The sequence below is a fragment of the Meles meles genome, chromosome 9 (genome assembly GCF_922984935.1).
Source record: "Meles meles chromosome 9, mMelMel3.1 paternal haplotype, whole genome shotgun sequence".
Taxonomy (NCBI): Eukaryota; Metazoa; Chordata; class Mammalia; order Carnivora; family Mustelidae; genus Meles; species Meles meles.
This window is the reverse complement of record NC_060074.1, coordinates 98,862,561-98,881,322: the sequence shown is the minus strand read 5'-3', so window position 1 is coordinate 98,881,322 and position 18,762 is coordinate 98,862,561. Positions and strand designations below refer to the sequence as shown.

Below are 18,762 nucleotides of genomic sequence, written 5' to 3'. Positions count from 1 at the left end.
TTTTCGTCTCTACGGTGCGCCACAGTCCTCATCTGATCTATCATTCTAGCACTCTATACCTCCTTAGTGCTAAGGTGTTTGTCCAATGTGCCAGACTTAATGAGCGTATCACTGGGATTCCCAGCAGAGTGAGTGTGCGGATAACCTTAATTGAGGTGGTTTTTCATTAGGCATATAAGATTGAAGTTTTACAAGAGGGACAGTGCCTTCCAAGCTTCTGAAAATCTACAAGCTCCTTCCTGGCAAGCTTTTTCTTTTTCTCCTCCTCCCCTCCTTCCTCCCTCCCTTCCTTCCTTCTTCCTCCCTCCCTTCCTTCTTCCCACCCTCTCTTCCACCTTCTTCCTTCCTCTCAAATCACTGTTACTTCTCAGTCACTAGTTTTTAATTCCCTTTATGGGAATAGTTTAGAACCACTGGCTTTAATAACACTTAAGGCACAGACAGTTGAGCCAATTCATAACGTGTGGTCAACTCAGAATTATCTGTGGAAATATGGAGGAGAAAAAAGATAAAACTTTCAGAGTTGCTCACAATCTCTGTTTCTAACTTACTCCTCTGACACCTGGTGTGCTTCAGAATTGATGATGGGTAACTATATGGGTGGTCAGGGCTGCTTTCCCTTCTTCCACTCTCCTTCTCCTCCTGGCCAGTCTCTCATCTGGAGATGCCAATGGGCCAGCCAGATGGTAGGTGGGTATGGGGCGGGTGAGGGATGTATGGCGTAGATCAGAAAGATAAACAGGATGGCATATTCAGCCCACAGATACACTTGCCAAAGTATATTTGTGTTTTGCTTTGGATAGTACTTTAATTTTTATCTTTTTTTAAAAAAACAATTGTAAAACATATTATAAATACAGGAGTGTGTACAACAAGTAAACTTATTTAAATAAACACCCATGACCCACCTTAATAACATGTACAGTGTTTTTAAGCCACTCTTGTGCTCCTCTTTGGTCATATCCTTCTCCCCCTACTACCTCGCCATAGGACAACCACACTGTTGTTGAATTTCATGTTACGCATCAACTTTCTATGTTATTTTTGTTTTCATAGAAAAAAATGACATGTTGATTATATTTATGTCTAGTCACATCTCCAGAATTGTACTAGTTTATGATGTAAACTTTTATTACTGTGGATCTTAGTCAAAAAAGTTTAAAAGACATGGCCCTTCAAAAACTCTTGGCAAGTACATCAGGGACTATATGCCACAGTGACCATAGCAACATTGTCACAATAGCAAAAAATGGAAACCAACCCAAATGTTCTTCAAAAGTGGAAAGAATAAATTTAGATACATTAAAGCTACGAAACACTATGCAGCAGTGAAAAATAATCAACAGCAGCAGCATGTACCATTATAGGTTCATTGCAGAAATCATGTTAATTAAAAATGCCAAATGCAAGAGAATACATAAAATGTGATTCTATTTGTATAATGTACAAATTAAACAACAGTGTGATAAAGTATACAAATAAAAATGAATACTAAAAGGCAATATATATGTGTGTATATATGAAACACAAATACACACATATACATGCCACAATTTCTTTATCTGCTCATTGTTGATAGGCACTTAGATTATTTCTGTATCTTAGCTATTGGAAAGAATAAAGCAATGAATGTGATGTGTAGATATCTCTTTGATCTATCAGATATCTATCTGTGGTTTTATTTCCAAATAGAGGTATCCTATAATCTAGCAATCCCACCTCTGGGTATATGTCCAAAGGAAATAAAATTACTATCTTAATGTGTAGATTTCCTTTTATTTATCTTGCCTGTAACTAATTTGGCTTCCTGAAACTAAAGATTGGTAACTTTCTTTAATTCTGCAAATTCGTAGTCACTAATTCTTTTAATACTATGTTTACCCTATTCATTCCATTCCTTTTCTCAGGAGATACAATTAGTTACATGTGGATTTTATCACCTCTTACTTAATTATTTTACCCTCTCTTTCATTTATCCGCCCCCTTGATTCTCTGTGACAGATTTTCTCTAATTGTTCAACTCTGTCTTTCAGCTGAATAATGCTCTCATCAGTGGTAATCAATACTAACAGCTTTTAATCTTTTGCAGTTCTACTGTATTCTTTTTTGATACCAGACTGTTCATTTATTTGTTCCTTTATTAACATTCATTTCCTCTTGTGTTTACTTTAAATCCATCAAATATTTTTATTTTATATTCTCTACTGGATAATTCCCAATTCTGCAGTCTTTGTGGACTTACTCTATAGTTTGTCTTCTTTTTTTCCTGCCACTTGCTAATGAAGTCATTGTTTCCTCTTTTTAGAGATTTTCTATTGTGAGTTCATCTTCCTTGGAACTTTATCTGTGTGAAATTCAGAGTGGTTGTATCAAGAGAGGATTGAGTTGGGTTTTGCTGTATTCCTGCAAGCACTATCAACATGAGTCTGCATTTTTAAAAACTTTTCATTATGATACATTTCAAATACTCTCAAATAGTGGGATTGCCCAGCTCAAAAGATATTAATATTCTACCATTCATGTTTCAACTGTTCCCTCTTCCAGTTTCTTCTCTGTGGTACTTAAAAGCACAATTCAGAACATTAAAAAAAAAAAAAATCAAGCTTGGGGGTTTAAGGGACACAGGGACTGAATTAGTGCCTTGAACCAAAGGAGTGTGAGCCAAGGATTTAGAATTTTCAGAGGAGACTTTTTTCTTTTTATTTTCTCCCCCCCCCCCCCAACCCCCACCACCGCCTTTTCAGCTAGAGTTAAGACTGTGTTGAGACTGAGTTAGGAGATTACGCTTGAATTCTTCCTCTGGGTTTGTTGCCACTGCTCTTGGGAATCCAGCTTGATGCTGGTGGGGAAGGGATGTGTTTTGAGCTAACATCTCACCCTGCCGAGGCCCTATTATGCTTTCATTGTGTCAAAAGTTTAGCTCCTTAACACCAGGCTCCAGGGAGGGTGACACTGTCCGGGTCATCCAGGTGGGAGAGACTTTCAGTGCTAACACCAAGAGAGTCCAGGCAAACGAGGACAACTAGTCACCCTAGTCCTAAGTCGTCAGAGGCTAGTACATACCCCAGGGGCAAATGCTGGTTATAGCACTCTGTGCCCCTGCCACCTCTCCACCACCCGACCAGGGATTCAAGCTCTCCTGCAGTCCATGCCTCTGACACATTCCTTGTCGGCAGCTCAACCATGCATTTAAGAAAAATACATATATTTTTATATGATATTTTATACTTTTAGATGTGAAGTTCTGGGAAAGGACTTTGAAATTCTAATTTGAAGTATTGCCAGATAAAGGAACGTCTCTGAAGATTTGCTTTTTACAATTGAGCCCACATTTTAAAATATATCATATGTCACATAAAAAATCTATACTTTTTGACTTCTGGTGAAAAATGGAAAGACTTGGTCACATAGGGCCAGCCTTCTACAGTGACAACTGGAATTGACAAGGAGCTGCTCCCCCGAGGTGGGTCATATTCTCTCCATTCCTCAAAACCTCCATCACTCATGTAATATATGCTTGCGTATGTCAGGTCTGGGCCTGTCTCACTCTTTGACCCAGGGGATTATTTGAGTTTGCAACCCCTGACCAAGCAATCCGCTAAGAGGATTCTTGAACTGTGGTGGCTGCAAGGTGACCGAAAAAGTACCTGGCCATCATTTAGCATTCTCAGGGGTTTATTTACTTCACAGCTATGGATAAGGGTGGGTTTGGATGCTGGCTCCACTCCATAGCAGTCATGGTGCTGAGCAAAGTATGTAACTTTTCAGAACATCCATTTCCCTACTGTAAAGGATGACCTTAGTAAGTAGCTTGTAGGGGAGGTTGCTTTGAGGATAAAACAAGGCAACATACATGAAACATTTCGGCTAGGGCCCAACACGAAGAAAGCTTTTAGTAGGTAGTAGGTATTAAGGTAATGTACGCCATCATCTTTTATCTTTCAGAATTTTCTGTCACATTGGGCATCTTTCTGGGGCTGAGGCACTCTGTTCTTTGACTTTATTTTGACCCCTACCTAACCTCACCGTGCCATAAGTTACACACACATCCTTAGGTTTACTTTAAGTGAATTAACTGCCTTCTGAGAAATCAAGGGAACTGTACAAAAAGAAGTCACTGAACAGCTATTTCAGATTCTCCAACTTTGTGTTATAGCGCAATAGGCCTTCAAAAAAATGTGGGGAAAAAAGGCAAAAAATTATTTAATGTGTCTACCACTGCCTATTCAGTGGGCCCTGTCCCCTATTAGTACCTGGGCTAATTCATGCCAGCCCCTAGGGCTTCATGTCTGCCTCTGCCCTTAGCAGCTGAGCTTCCCCATTTGAGGAATACCACCCTTGCCTTTCCTAAATGTCAAGCCATTCCTTCTTTTGCTTTCCAGTTCCCTGGAAGGAGAATGTACCAGCTTGATGACTTATCCCTTTAGGATCTTGCTGGTTCCAAGCTGCGAAACACACTGTTGCTATCAGTCAGTGATACTGAATGACTACCCTTTCCGGAGACCAGGTGAAGCTTGACAAGAAACTTAAAGACCTTTACCTAAAGTAAATAATAAGTAGGAAATATATACGTAATTAATTAGTAGAAAATTCAGACACACACTAACAGGCTACCAGGAGAGATCTTTTGGAGCAGAGAGCCCTTTGGAAATCCTTAAGTTTTCCTGGGTATCCACCCTTTCACATAAATACGTGATTCTATTCATCATGGCACCACACAGGAGGAAACAATATGGCACATTTGACTATACTACATTTGATTGGTCCGAGGATAAATGAAAGAAAATAAAAATGTGTCTTGATTTGAAAAGTTGGAACATGAGCATCATAGCGATTAGATAGCCACTTTTTATCATGTTAGTCTTCCCTTAAAAATCTCCACAGTCTGTGTATTGTTCTGTAGGCTAAAGTTCAAACCTCTAAGCCTGGCTTTCATGGTCTCCACAAACCAACTCTATCTGTACTTTATCCTCAAAAATTACTCTCTACTCCAGCCAAGCTGGTCTTCCACTGACTCCTCTCTGTTGAAGTATGCCACGTTCCTATCTCCAGGCCTTTGCTTATGCTCTTGCCTTCAGTTGAAAGACATCTCCCATCCCCTTTGCTGATAAAATCCCAACACTTGGGACAGTCATTCCCAAACTTTACTGCCCACTAGAATCACCTGGGGATCTTTAAAAAGATGGCTCCTACCCCTAGAGCTTGTGATTTTTACGTATGTGACCTAAGCATCAGCATATTTAAAGACCTCCCAGGGAATTCTGATGTGTAGCAAAGTTTGGGAACCACTGGTATAAATGGACAATTCTCTTTAACTTCCATATCTTATTCTCTCACTCTTGTCTTTTCCTTACAAATGAAAACCAACATTTCTGGCTTTACCAAAGGTGGACTCCACACCTATTCCATACACTCAGATCTGTCTCAATCTTATCTGTGATCACATTGTATCAGAATCATCTGTTTGCTTTTCTATCTCCCTACTAGACTGCAGTTCACTGTGTCTTATTCATCCCCTATCTCCAGCATTTAACACAGGTCGTGGCTTGTAGAAGATACGCAATAGAGGCTTGTTGACCCAAGAAGAGCTCAGCTCCCTGATGCGAACTATCGGAGCAAAAACTTTATAGGAGGAAAAAAAAACATACTTTCATCTTTCCAAGTCTACAACTCTCTATCTCAAGGGAAAACAAAACAAAACAAAGAAACAAAAACAGAGGAAGGGAGTCATAGACAAGGCTTTAGTATGCTCACAGACAGAAGTCTCTACCAAAGACTTATCTAGTGACTATCTCTGGTAGTTAAAGGAAAGTACGTGTAAGGAGAAAGTCAACAGATGACAAGAACAGAGAATCAGCCACAAAGGAACGAACAAACAAGCAAATGAGGAGGATGACATGGATGACATGTGATGTCCCAAGCACAAGGTTTAGCACAGAATGGATAGTGGATGAAATGAATATTACTACTCAGTCCTTGGTCAGAAGAAACCGCAAAGGCCTATTTCCATGGACTTATTTTGTGACAGGTGGAATTTATGTTTCAGGCTGCCAGATGCAAAGCTTCCCCTTTGAAGTTTGTCACTTGCAGTTAAAAAATGGGAGAACTCGGGGCGCCTGGGTGGCTCAGTGGGTTAAGCCGCTGCCTTTGGCTCAGGTCATGATCTCAGGGTCCTGGGATCGAGTCCCGCATCGGGCTCTCTGCTCAGCAGCGAGCCTGCTTCCCTCTCTCTCTCTCTGCCTGCCTCTCTGTCTGCTTGTGATCTCTCCCTGTCAAATAAATAAATAAAATCTTTAAAAAAAACGGGAGAACTCCATGTAGTCAGGTGAAGTTTCCTCCCAGGCTGTTACTTTATAGTACCTCTTAGATGTCATTTTCTGTGTTTGGAAATGCAGAAATAGCATCATCCCAGGAAGTATTGATATGAAATCCAAATGATGTAAACTACTGCATCCTATTCTTCATCCATAGGCCTTATTATCTAGGTAGTTTTCCATTCAGTGCCAGTCTGTTAGTAGTCAACAGAACATAATTTTGTTTTCATCAATAGCTCACCCTTCCTTCAATTAAGCTCTAAGCATGTCAGTACATTATTCAAACTACAACAGTTGACTTAAATAGCCTTCTAGTAAAGAAGCTATAAAAGTCTGATTAAGCTTTTAAGATATGTTTTTATTTTTAGTATGAATGTCATTCCATTTACATTAAATTTCTAAATTTTTTCAAATTTTTTCAGTGTTGGAGATTGATAATATTCTTGAAGTAAGATAGATAATTATCAAGAACTTTAATTGATTGGCAGCTACAGTAGCAGAAGTCCTGGTATTTCATTCTAGACAAAGGAAAATTGATTGTCATTCTAGAGAAAGGAAAATTCTAGATGCATTATATTACACAGAAGACTTTTTTGAACCTCTACATACTTTGTGGGTGACCAAGTATACATTACTCATAAATATGGTGGTGGCAAACTAATCCAAGTTCAGTACATTTGCTCAAAAAGTAACTCAAGGTAAAATATGCTAATAGGAAGTGGTCATTCAGGTCATGCAAGACAAAAACTAGGCATCAATCATTAGAACTAATTATATCTTTTCCAAAAATGATTCTAATTTATTTTTTGTGGTTTTCTTAAATGGTGGTGAAAGTTTGTGTGTGTTTGTTGTACCAAGGAGGTAGCCTTGGTAAAGGGTGGGCTGCTGGCTAACATTGATTGGTACATGTTCTCTAAAAGCCATTCTCTCTTTCTTCCAGAGAACCTCGTGGAGGTATTCTTTTTGTTTTTGTATTTTTTTCTGGACATATGGTCTCCTGCCTGGCATGTTTCCCATCCAATGTACTAAGTCCTGACCAACGGCAGAAGGGATAGGTCAACAGCTGGTAAGTGTTTATAAAAGGCTGAACTACATCTTTCCTTATCACTTCTTCCTGCTGGTTAGGAAATGGATGGTTTTTCAATAGCCATCTTGAACAAATGAAGTTACCTTGGGAATGAAAAACATATGAACCAGAGGGACAAGGTAGGAAGGGACTATCAGCCTGGATCACCTTCCTCTGCACTGTCCTGTGTGGCAGTAAGAAATTTCTGTTCTTATTTAAACCACCGTACTCTGGGGTTTCATTCACTTGGGTCTGAACTTGACACTAGTGGTACTAATAACTATGGAAATCCTGTCTTGGATTTAAAGTAACTGTGGTCTGGGTAATCCAAACTGTAGAGTCTCTGTATGGATAACAATTGTTGACCATATGGCATTAGGTCATTAATATTAACACAAAAAAGGAGGTTTCAGAGCTTTTTCCATGTAGATGAGATTAAACATCCAGGTCCTGGTTCTTAGTCTCCATGTAACTGAGGTTCTTGAATCAAGAGTCTGTGAGACCTTCTCTTTCCATCCTAAGAACCACAGTTGGAGACATTTTGACATCAGGCTAGGACGTCTCTCCTCTGTTGGGTAAAGAAGCTGCTGCCTTCGTTGACCTTCACTGGAATCTGATCTACAGATTCTGTGACAATACTAACTATGTGGCATGTGACTCTTTTATCCTTTCTGCCTCTATCAAACTCCAGACTGGGCACAATGCTACGTAGATTCAATGCTTTATGGTTGGGTATGAAATATTAGGAGAACAAGGTCTATGAATTACATTGATGTGAAATGGAGATTGTACCTGGTTCTGTCAGTCTCCTCTATTTGACTCAACACAGTGCTGTCCCACTTCTTCACTTTCAGGCAGGTTATCTCTCAAAAGCACTTTTATATGACAAAATGACTTTCCTCCCTGGCACTGCTTCTTGTGTTATTCAGTGTCTGAAGTCAGGTTGATTCTGTCCTTTCTTCCTCACCCTATAATTTGCTCAAACCATTGATGCGAGTGCCTGAAACTTGAATAAAAAAGTTTCAAGAGCTCCTCTTAACTAGAGGTAAAACTTTTCTTGAGTCTTTGTTATAATGCAAATATGTGACCTGAAAAATCACCTGCTTAATCTACTCCACCAATGTGGACATGACTCAATTTACCAGATTAGCTAGCTAGAGTCTAGAGAGAACAGGGAATAAGAAAATGAAATGGGACAATGGGAATAAACCGATATATGGTCTAATAATTAAGTCGCAGGGGGGTCCTTATTGAGCACCTATTATCTTCCTGCATAATGTATTAGTTGCTGGCTGGACCCCAGAAAGATCCCTTGGAGGTAATTCCCAAGGTGGGTAGGAGAGTATCAAGGCAACTCCGCAGAGCTCCCCCAAAGAAAGACAGATTCGGGGCTAGATCATGCCCTTTGTGCATCCTCTCCCTTGGTGAGAGGAGCCAGAAGTGTTCCTTTGGAAGAGACTAAGAAGGCACCCTGCCAACAGGGGAGAGTAAACAGATTTTCATGACCCTATGGGGGCACTGGTGTATCTACCCATTTGGCCATTGGACAGCTTGTTGCTTGTACCTCTTTAAAATTTGGAGCAAATAACATGCATCCACCACTTTCCTAGCATCTACCATGAATCTTTGTTTTCTTGGATATCATTCAGTTCTGCTTGGCTTCTTCCTCAAACTCCTCAAATGACATTTTCTCCTCTTAATAGGAATTTCTGGATCCTCTGCCTCTGCTTAGACAATTATTTTTGATGCTCTTACTGGCTGGTGTTTTTAATAAGAAAGTGTTATTTGAATTAATTCCCACTGATCATTTAATCCTATTAAATAATTAATATAATATGTAGGGTGAACCTATTACACTTAAATAGCAGGAAAGAACAATTAGAAATATGGGGTTTGTGATCATTTGTGTTAAGATTTCTATTAGGCTAGACTAGTCATTTTCTTGCTGCTTATTAACATGGAAGTCTGACATTTATTAGGGTGATTTAAAGAAAAAATTTAGTTGTATTATTTTACTTAATTCATGAATCTTAAATTTCAGTATAAAGCAGGCTTAGTTAACAATATCTTGTCTTGTAATCAACTCATAACACTTTGATTAAACCAACGTGATTATCCTTAACCACAGAAAAGCAAACATTCAGGTTCACAAATTTTCTGATTATTCTTTTTTGTGACAGACATTAGCTGATATTTGGTTAGAAGCATAATATATTTAGATTTGCTCAGTTACTGTTAGTGGAAAAACATTCTATGGTTATATAATATTGTGAGGCTATGTGACAACACTTTGTTTAGACAAAATGAAGAATATTGGTTTATCAGGGTGCTAAAAATATATTCTCAGCCATTCTTCTGGAATAAAAAGAAATAACCACTTGATCCATTGAGCCTCATTCAGTCTTGAAATGGATGAAGTCTGGGGCACCTGGGTGGCTCAGTGGGTTAAGCTTCTGCCTTCGTCTCCTCAGGTCATGATCCTAGGGTCCTGGGATCGAGCCCTGTGTCAGGCTCTCTGCTCAGCAGGAGAGCCTGCTTCCCCCTCCCCTTCTGCCTGCCTCTCTGCTTACTTGTGATCTCTGTCTCTCTCTCTGTGTCAAATAAATAAATAAATAAATAAATCTTTAAAAAAAAAAAAGAAATGGATGAAGTTTTAGAAGGTTGGCTGTGGTGATCTTACTGACTGGTTAACCTAGGGAATATTCTCAACCACGTTCTCCCTGCTATCTCATGCAATAAATAGAAGCAACATACGAACTTCCCCAGCCTCTTTTGCAGCTAGGATTGGTTTCATGATCTTGTTCTCATCAGTGCCATGAGAGATGGAGTATGGGGTGGATTCGGAAGGAGCTCTTATTCTTCCTTATACTTCGTGCCTTGAATGTAAATGGAATGCCTAGAGTGTCAGGAATCAACTTGCAACCAAAGACAACAGAGATGAGGACATAAAGCCAGGGATTTTGATGACATTGTTGAGCTACTAGCCGTCTTTGATATTTACCTTCCTCCAGATTTTTAATTGTGTAAGATGATTAAATGACTTCATTACTTAAGTAAAATGGCTGGTCAGTTTTGTTGTTGTTGTTTCACTTGTAGCCAACAGCAGCTTATCATACAGTTCTCCCCTAGTTTGAAGAGATAAATCTACATTATGTGCAGACCAAGTCAGCCCGCTGTCAGAAACATGGTCCAAATTTACTTCCCTGAGAGTAATCGAAAGCAGTACTTTCCAAGGGAACTTTGTGTGATGATGGAAATGTTCATACAGACTACCATGAATCTGTGGCCACTGAGTACTTGAAACGTGGCTAGCGCAAATGGAGGACTGAATTTTTAATTATATATAGTTTTAATTAATTGAAACGGAACCTGAAATAGCCACCTGTGTCTACTAGCTATCATATCAAACAATGCAAATCTAAAAAAAGCTAGAAGTCTATTAAAGGATAGATTACTGTAGTTCTTTTGAAAAACATGCAGCCTCTAACTTTATAGATGTTATTTCATAGGCCCAGGAACACCTCATTATGGAAAAATGATGATTCAGCGGGGCTTTACATAGTGTCACGTTTGAAGGTTTTTAAACCGTATTTAACTTGCATATCAGCTAATAACACAACTGATACCAATTTAAGCATTTTACATTGACGACTGTAATAAAGGGTGTATTTTTGGAATAATAATCTTGTTCAGACTGTACTCATTCAGCTATGTGTTAAGATTTTTGTATCCTCAATTACAAAGGAAAAGAATTAATAATGGTGTGCCAGTCTCATTAAGGTGTGGGGGTACAATAACTCTCTGAGGTCAACTGTAAATTAGAGTTTACGGAAGACTTCTGCGTAGTCAAGAAATCCAGGCCCAGAGTGTGCCAACAGGGCTCCAAGAGTGGTGAGGGACTCAGAGCTGGCAGCTGAAGGGACAGAAGCGGTGGACACTCACCATAGCAGAAACCAGAAATCTGGGGGAGAAGGGGGCTGTCATGACCTCGAATGGGGAATTCACTGTTAACTGCTATACCCAAACGTGATTGGTAGAAATTACTCCATCATGCCTCGGTGTCTTGTGCAATACTAAATAATCAGCATGCTTCCACGCACAGCAATTCCTAGAGCCTGAGGAAAAACAAATTCTGCAACCATCCACTGTGGCCCAGAACAGCTTGAAGGTATCGCCTCTTCCATCACCTGACAAGGATGACAGTCACAGACAACGACTCTGTCACCAGCCGCCTCCTGGCTGCTGAAAACAGGTCAGCAAAGGGCCAGCAAATCCTTCTGTGTTGGGAAGCCGAGTTCCTTCAATCTAGGCCGATGCACAATTTCAAGAAGGAGTTGACAAATCAAACTTATTCCAGAAACAGGACTACTCACACTCAGGGTTCTCCCAGAAATGATGAAGAAAGTAAGTCGTAAAGTTCTGTGTGTAAAACACCCTCTATTAAAAAAAAGTTCAATTTGAGAAAGCTACCGTCCCTCATTTCTAAGCAATGGTAGTTAGGTAAATGCTTCCTGAGACAATATAGACACTGGGTGGACTCGAAGTCGACTGCTATCCCCAGAGAAGTTATTTATACTCAGTGTTATTCGCCTTTCATGTCCACGAGGACTTGTTTCTCGTCGGTTTGCAGTGTGTTGCTCTGAAAATACTGATGTTTTCTTGACGGGTCTGGTTTTGAACTACTTACTTTATGGTAGCTTCCAATGTTCGAGCAGATAAAAATAACCACGTGTGAGAAGTAAAGACCCAGTCCTCGGGGCGCATGGGTGGTGCAGCAGGTTCAGTGTGTGACTCTTGGTTTTGGCTCAGGCCATGACCGCAGGACCATGAGCCGGAGCCCCACGCAGTGGTGTCCGCCTGAGATTCTCTCTCTCTCCTTCTCCCTCCCTCCCTCTGTGCTCTCTCTCTCTCAAATACATAAATAATATATTAAAAAAAAAAGAAGAAGTTAAAACCCAGTCCTCATAGAGGCTAGGCATGAGCCACGCTCTATAGGAACACACTGAGTCTGAAAGAAGGTCACATTCAGAAAGTATCACTCGTAAAGATGTACCAAGATGTAAGTGTTTACCTATGACGTGGCTCTGGAACGCAGAATCCGCAACTGTGTCTTCATCCTCCGGCAGGCTCACACTTGCTTCGTTCATCTGCAGCAACAAGAAAACACCGGACGTTCTTATTTGTTATGTGAAGTAGACTGTTCACAATCAGAACGATGGTTCATTCTGGAACAAATGTGGGTATGTGGGAGTGGGTGTGTATACACACACCACACACATACGTGTAAACACACATACCTGTACATACATATATGTGTGTATGTGTGTGCGTCTATGTATACACACACATAGATGTATATGTACACACACATAGATATTTTCCTCATTCCACTTTTCCCTACTCTATCATTTGGCTGTATCACAAGTTTTAATTATGAGAGCAAGAGTATATTTTCAGAAACATAACCCCAGACCTGGAACTGAGGATTTACAGGATACCTAATTCTCCATAAGATGTTAAAGATACAGCTTTGGCTTTTAAGACTTAATAAAGTCAATAACACAGAGCTGTTAGGGAAAATTAAAGTCAAAGGAAATATAATTCCTCCAGAGACAGTGACTTCTACCCCAAGTTATTTTAATAAGAAGAAAGAAATATACATAGATCTCCTGACCCTTTCCTGGAATGTAACTCTCTAAGAAAACGATTTCTTTTGTTCTTTCTATGATGAAACATAAGGTGACTGTGATGTATACTTGGTGAACTGGAGCAGTGACACATTTATATTGATTTTTTTAGGTCAAAAACATTCCCCTTCTATTTCAGCTGAAATATCCAGATGCTGAATGGGTTAGCACTAGGCAGAACTCTAGAGAGACCTGAATAAGTCACAGTATTTTATGAATGAGAATTCTGAGATCCAGCAAGTTTTCGTCAACATATTGTAAGTGGAAATGCTGGGATGAAAACTCATGTCCCTTCCTTCTCAGTCTAGTGGCCGTGGTAGCAACAATGCGACCAGTACGAACCATTATTTAAAAGGCAAACTCTGAAATACTACGGATTACTCAGTATTACACAATTACAATTTTCATGCCTGTGATCTCAAAATCCCCAGAACGGGCTAGATGCTACTGTTAGATTCCTCCTCCTGAAGAAACAGACAAGTAATTGCCAAGGTGGTGGAACCAGGATTCAAACTCAGCAAAACTGACTGAGGATTTGTGTTCATTTGTGGGCGCTTTGTTTTTTCCCAAATTTTCCTTTGACTATGCCAGTGGACTTGGCCTCAAGTTCAAGACAGCTTGTGGTTGTTGGCAGAATGACCCTAAAACACTCTCTTAAAGTACATTCCCATCGGTCACCTGGGAAGCCAGTGATGATGTGAACTGTGCACTGAATGCAGTGGGGTTCCGCTTAGGCACATACATTACAGGCCGTCAGTGGATTTGCTCAGGAGCTTGAGCTGAATGCCAAGAAACTCTTATTTCATACTCACAATATAGAAATTCATACGGTTGCATACTGACCTTGAGCTGGATTTAGCTTCTGATTTTTTACCTATTTTTCATATCTGATGAAATAAGACCAATTATTTATATTTTATAACTTCGGTTCCAATTATCAGAATGTAATTGGCGCTTGTTCTGGATGTGCTGAGAGCCAGAAGGTGGCAGACTGAAGAGAGTATGGAGAAGGCTTCCTGACCCTCACAAGGAGACACCAAGGATTGACTATCCAGAGGCCACATTCATCACTTCTTTCCCCCATCAGCTCTCTGCTCTGCAGGCACTTCCCTGTTTTTGAGCATGTCCGGAGGAAGAAAGTTGGGGAACGGGGCAAGGGTGGGGGGAGACTTCATCAAGTCTGTGGACACTTTGGTAGTGGACATTTATGGATAGCAGAGTAGAAAAGCACTGTGAGCATGAGCAAGGCTAACATGCTACTTAACTGCCTTCCAAAGTTTGCATAGCTCAGTGACCTATTTGTGACAAGTCTATCAAAAGACTCACAGACAAAGGGATCCCAAACTACCTACATTTCCATTAACAACCCAACATGAAACTTCCATCCTCATTTAGAGAAATGTCAAGGAAATCTCTATATTCTCAGCCCATATCAACACTTATGAAAACATGTCTCATGTTTTCTCTTACCTGTTATGTAAAACAGTATTTCCTTTAGGTTCTTCTACACTGATCTATTTTTTTTTAAGATTTTATTTATTTATTTGACAGAGATCACAAGTAGGCAGAGAGGCAGACAGAGAGAGAGAGAGAGAGAGAGAGAGAGAGAGAGAGGAGGAAGCAGGCCCCCCACAAAGCAGCGAGCCCGATGTGGGACTCGATCCCAGGATCCTGAGATCATGACCTGAGTCGTAGGCAGAGGCCTAACCCACTGAGCCTCCCAGTGCCTGACACTGATCTGTTTTAAACTTGAAGGGATTCCCTGCTCACCTGCTGGCTTATCGGGGAATCATCCTCTCTATCAGTCTGTGAGACTCGAAACTAAAGAATCCAATAATTAAAATCAGATTCTCATCTTGCAGATAAAGGATAGGAGACTCATACAGCGTTAGTGATCTCTTCAAGGTCACAGAGGATTTCAGTTTTAGAGTGGGCATTTCTGGCCCCTATTCATTGCCAAAATGAAATTTTTCAGAGTTTGCCGTATTGTTACAGTCCTCCTTCCAAGACCTTCCAAAGAACTACTATTTTCTGTTAGTGTCTGGCAGTTAGATATGTAGGCAGTATTCCATGTATACATAAATTTTATTTTTATTCAAGAGTAGCAAAAATTTTCAGAGACTGTGTGTGTGTGTGTTTGTGTGTGTGTGTGTGTGTGTGTGTGTGTGTGTGTGTGTTTAAATTCTCTGTTTCCCTTCCCTTCTGGTTCCCTAATCCGTTTGTGGAACTTAACTACCACTTTTCTCTGAGCATCATATTGAGGAAAGAAAAAAAAAAGGCTATCCTATAGTCCTACCTGTCAGCTGCTTGTCAGACTTTCCTAGGGGTCTATTTGCTTAACAGCGAATGCTAAATATGGCCTCTGGGGACTTATCAGAGGAAAGGCCCCTAGTTCTTTCAGGTTTCCTGGGCTGATGACCCATGAGGAGCAGATGACACATGACAGGAAAATCTGAAGAAGATAGGTGAAAAATCAGCAAAGGAATGACAAGTGGGGGAGTGCCTTAGAATGGTATACTTGTTGGCTCTAATTCTCTATACAAATAGATTTCAATGCAAGGCGGTTATTAAAGAAATCCATTTGCCTATGGAAATGAGGGGCATAATTTATTTTGACAGTAGATTCCCCTTATTATTTACATTTTTCAGAGGCTGAACTTAAAATTAATTTTCACTCTTTTTTTTTTTTAATTTTATTTATTTATTTGACAGAGAGAGAGATCACAAGTAGGCAGAGAGGCAGGCAGAGAGAGAGGAGGAAGCAGGCTCCCCGCGGAGCAGAGAGCCCGATGCGGGCCCGATCCCAGGACCCTGAGATCATGACCTGAGCCGAAGGCAGCGGCTTAATCCACTGAGCCACCCAGGCGCCCCATTAATTTTCACTCTTGATCACGCAGTGGCTGGGTATTGGTGAGAGGTTGTGGGAACTTTCCTGGGACAAAGGGGCTGGCAACTCGAGATTAAGAATTTGCCAAAGATAGAGACAACTGGGACGAACTTCATGAGACAAAATACTTCAAAGATGAGAGTTTTCACAAAATCAAGAAGTTTGGCTCAGAAAAGAATGGTGGTTAGAGACAGAGAATTTTCTCGGCCATTGTTCTAACAGGAACTGATACAAATTAATGTCAAGCAATATCCTATTTGGTAAGAAGTTGCAGGTAACTCAGGTAATAACTCTTGGATATTTTTGGTTTAGGTTTATTGTCAGTACTTTGGATGCCTTGTAATGGTGCATTTTCAACTCTTGTCCATCTTTTGGGCTCTCCCCTTGTAGTCAAAATCTGTACCAAATACTGATCTCTAACAAGAAACCATTAAAGGTCACTGTGCCCATTATATTCTACTAACCCCTATTATTAGAAAATGCAGGGAGGAAGGAGCTTACAAAGGACTCTGGAGGAAAATGGAGAAAATAATTCACCATATATATATATATATATATATATATATATATATATATGCATGCACACAACACACATATAACATATATATTATGTATGTATGTACATTATATATTATGTATGCATGTACATTATATATATTACATTATATATTACTTTTAGAATTAAACCCAACATTTGGGGACACCCTTCATTTGAAATTCTGCTTACATTTCTTCCTTGACTCATCCTAACATGAACTGCTTCCCAAGAAGACAACATTTTGCAGTCGAAGTTTATTGCAAATGAAAAGAACATAATGGGGGCGCCTGGGTGGCTCAGTGGGTTAAGCCGCTGCCTTCGGCTCAGGTCATGATCTCAGGGTCCTGGGATCGAGTCCCGCATCGGGCTCTCTGCTCAGAAGCAAGCCTGCTTCCCTCTCTCTCTCTCTCTCTGCCTGCCTCTCTGTCTACTTGTGATCTCTCTCTGTCAAATAAATAAAATCTTAAAAAAAAAAAAAAAAAGAAAAGAAAAGAACATAATGAACCTAAGTGAGAGTGAGACAGGAAGTAATTTTTGGAAGGAAAACTCCAGAAAGCATTACCTTTAAAAAAGTTAGTCATTTAGAAAAATTTGCAGGAGGAGGGAAAAAATATGCATGCTTCTTATTAGCATCAAAATAGCACTTAGAACAGAACTGTTCAATTAAGGATACTGAAATTATAACATTTTGCAGAACTTAATAAGATGATAACAATTTGCGTAATTATTGTACTATTTTATCCTATTTCATCACCACAGTACCATTTTAATGGAATAGTATTTGATGCTTTTTTATTAGCATAAGTGATTTTCTTTTTCAGACTACGGGACGCTGGGAGAAAAAAAATACTCATAATTTAAATTAAAATATTGAAAAGGCCATCTCTTCCCAGCGCATGATGAAAGTATATGATCTTGCTAATTTTGTTAACAATTTTTATTTTGTCCAGTGATAGTTAAACAGGAGCCTGGAGCTGCCTTCCCTTGAGACTTCTCATTTCACAAAATTATCTGAATCCACAGGAAGGAAGGACTTATGACATGCTGCAATAGAACGCATTTCTTTCTTGCTTATTTACTTAATACCAATGCAATCTTTGCTGGGGATGCCTTTCCCCCTCTTATAATGATTTTATATAATTCAAGTAAAAGTACAAAGTAACATGGCCCTTGTCTAAATTACACAAAAATTAGAGCTAAGTGGTCTGTAAATGATGGCCTAAATGGGGACATAAGACTCTAATTAAGGCTCTGAAAGGAGAAAAAAATTTAATTCTGCAAAGAATTAATGGGACTTTTACGCATTTTTAAAAATGTATCTAGGAATCCTGAAAATGGATATGGATACAGAATTAGTAGCAGACTAAATGGAGGTCAGCTACATACGTAGCTGTATGTATGGAAATAATCTTTGTATTATAATCACCACAGATTAAAATAATTAAAATCCCTGAGGACCCTCATAACGAAATAAAGTCTTGGTTTGTAAAGGGAAGAGATGGTGATATAAGATTTTGAACAGTGACTTTATTAAAAAAAAAACCAAAAAACCCAACATACGATATGTATTATGTGCAGTTCTTGTTTTTATCCCAAGTAACTACAATGAGAAGAATCTTTTGCAACATAGTTTAAAATAAGCGGACAGCAAATTTACCTTGAGCCCTAGTAGGGGAAAATTCTCTCAAACTCTGAATTTTAAGAGGTTCATGGGTATTCCCATCAATGTGCTATGGTATTAGAATATATCCTATTTTGCATCTAATTTACTTCCTGTGTAAGCTGATAACATATAATAAATAGGTTTTCACTGCTAGTCTTGTACTAGTCCCAGAGGAGACTATGGCAACGTCCTCTCTGAAATTAGTAATTTTTGTCCACTCCACATTGATGATTACAGAGATGAAACAAAAAACATTGCATTTTACATTAAAAAAAAAAAGAAAGAAAGAAAGAAAGACTGGCTGGTCAGCTACCCAGGTTAATAATATTCCTCTATATGGAAAAGCTTCCCAGCATGACTAATTTCCTCTTGTAGCTAACTAGAAAAAATTAGCATATCCCAAATGATTATGTATTTTGGGGTGGTTAGGGAATCTTTGTACTTTACAGCAAATGGTAAGAGTGTTTCTTGTAGATATTCTGAAAGGACCAAAGGACACTTATTACTACACTGTGAAAGACTGAAGACAAGAGACGAAAAGCACAGAAATTATTTTAGCATTAGGAAGTAACAAGAAAGTAAAAATGAAACTGTAAAGCCAAACAGA

General features: G+C 39.4%; 1 protein-coding gene across 6 annotated transcripts in view; it reads right to left on the bottom strand.

Moving 5' to 3' along the window:
• The window catches only part of NCKAP5 (NCK associated protein 5), a 977,613-nt gene that overhangs the window by 84,395 nt on the left and 874,456 nt on the right, over window positions 1–18,762 (bottom strand). For all 6 annotated transcript variants that reach the window (XM_046019767.1, XM_046019766.1, XM_046019772.1 and 3 more), the window contains one exon: window positions 12,452–12,527. In XM_046019767.1, the coding sequence (XP_045875723.1) occupies window positions 12,452–12,527 (76 nt within the window). The remainder of the gene's footprint in view (window positions 1–12,451; window positions 12,528–18,762) is intronic.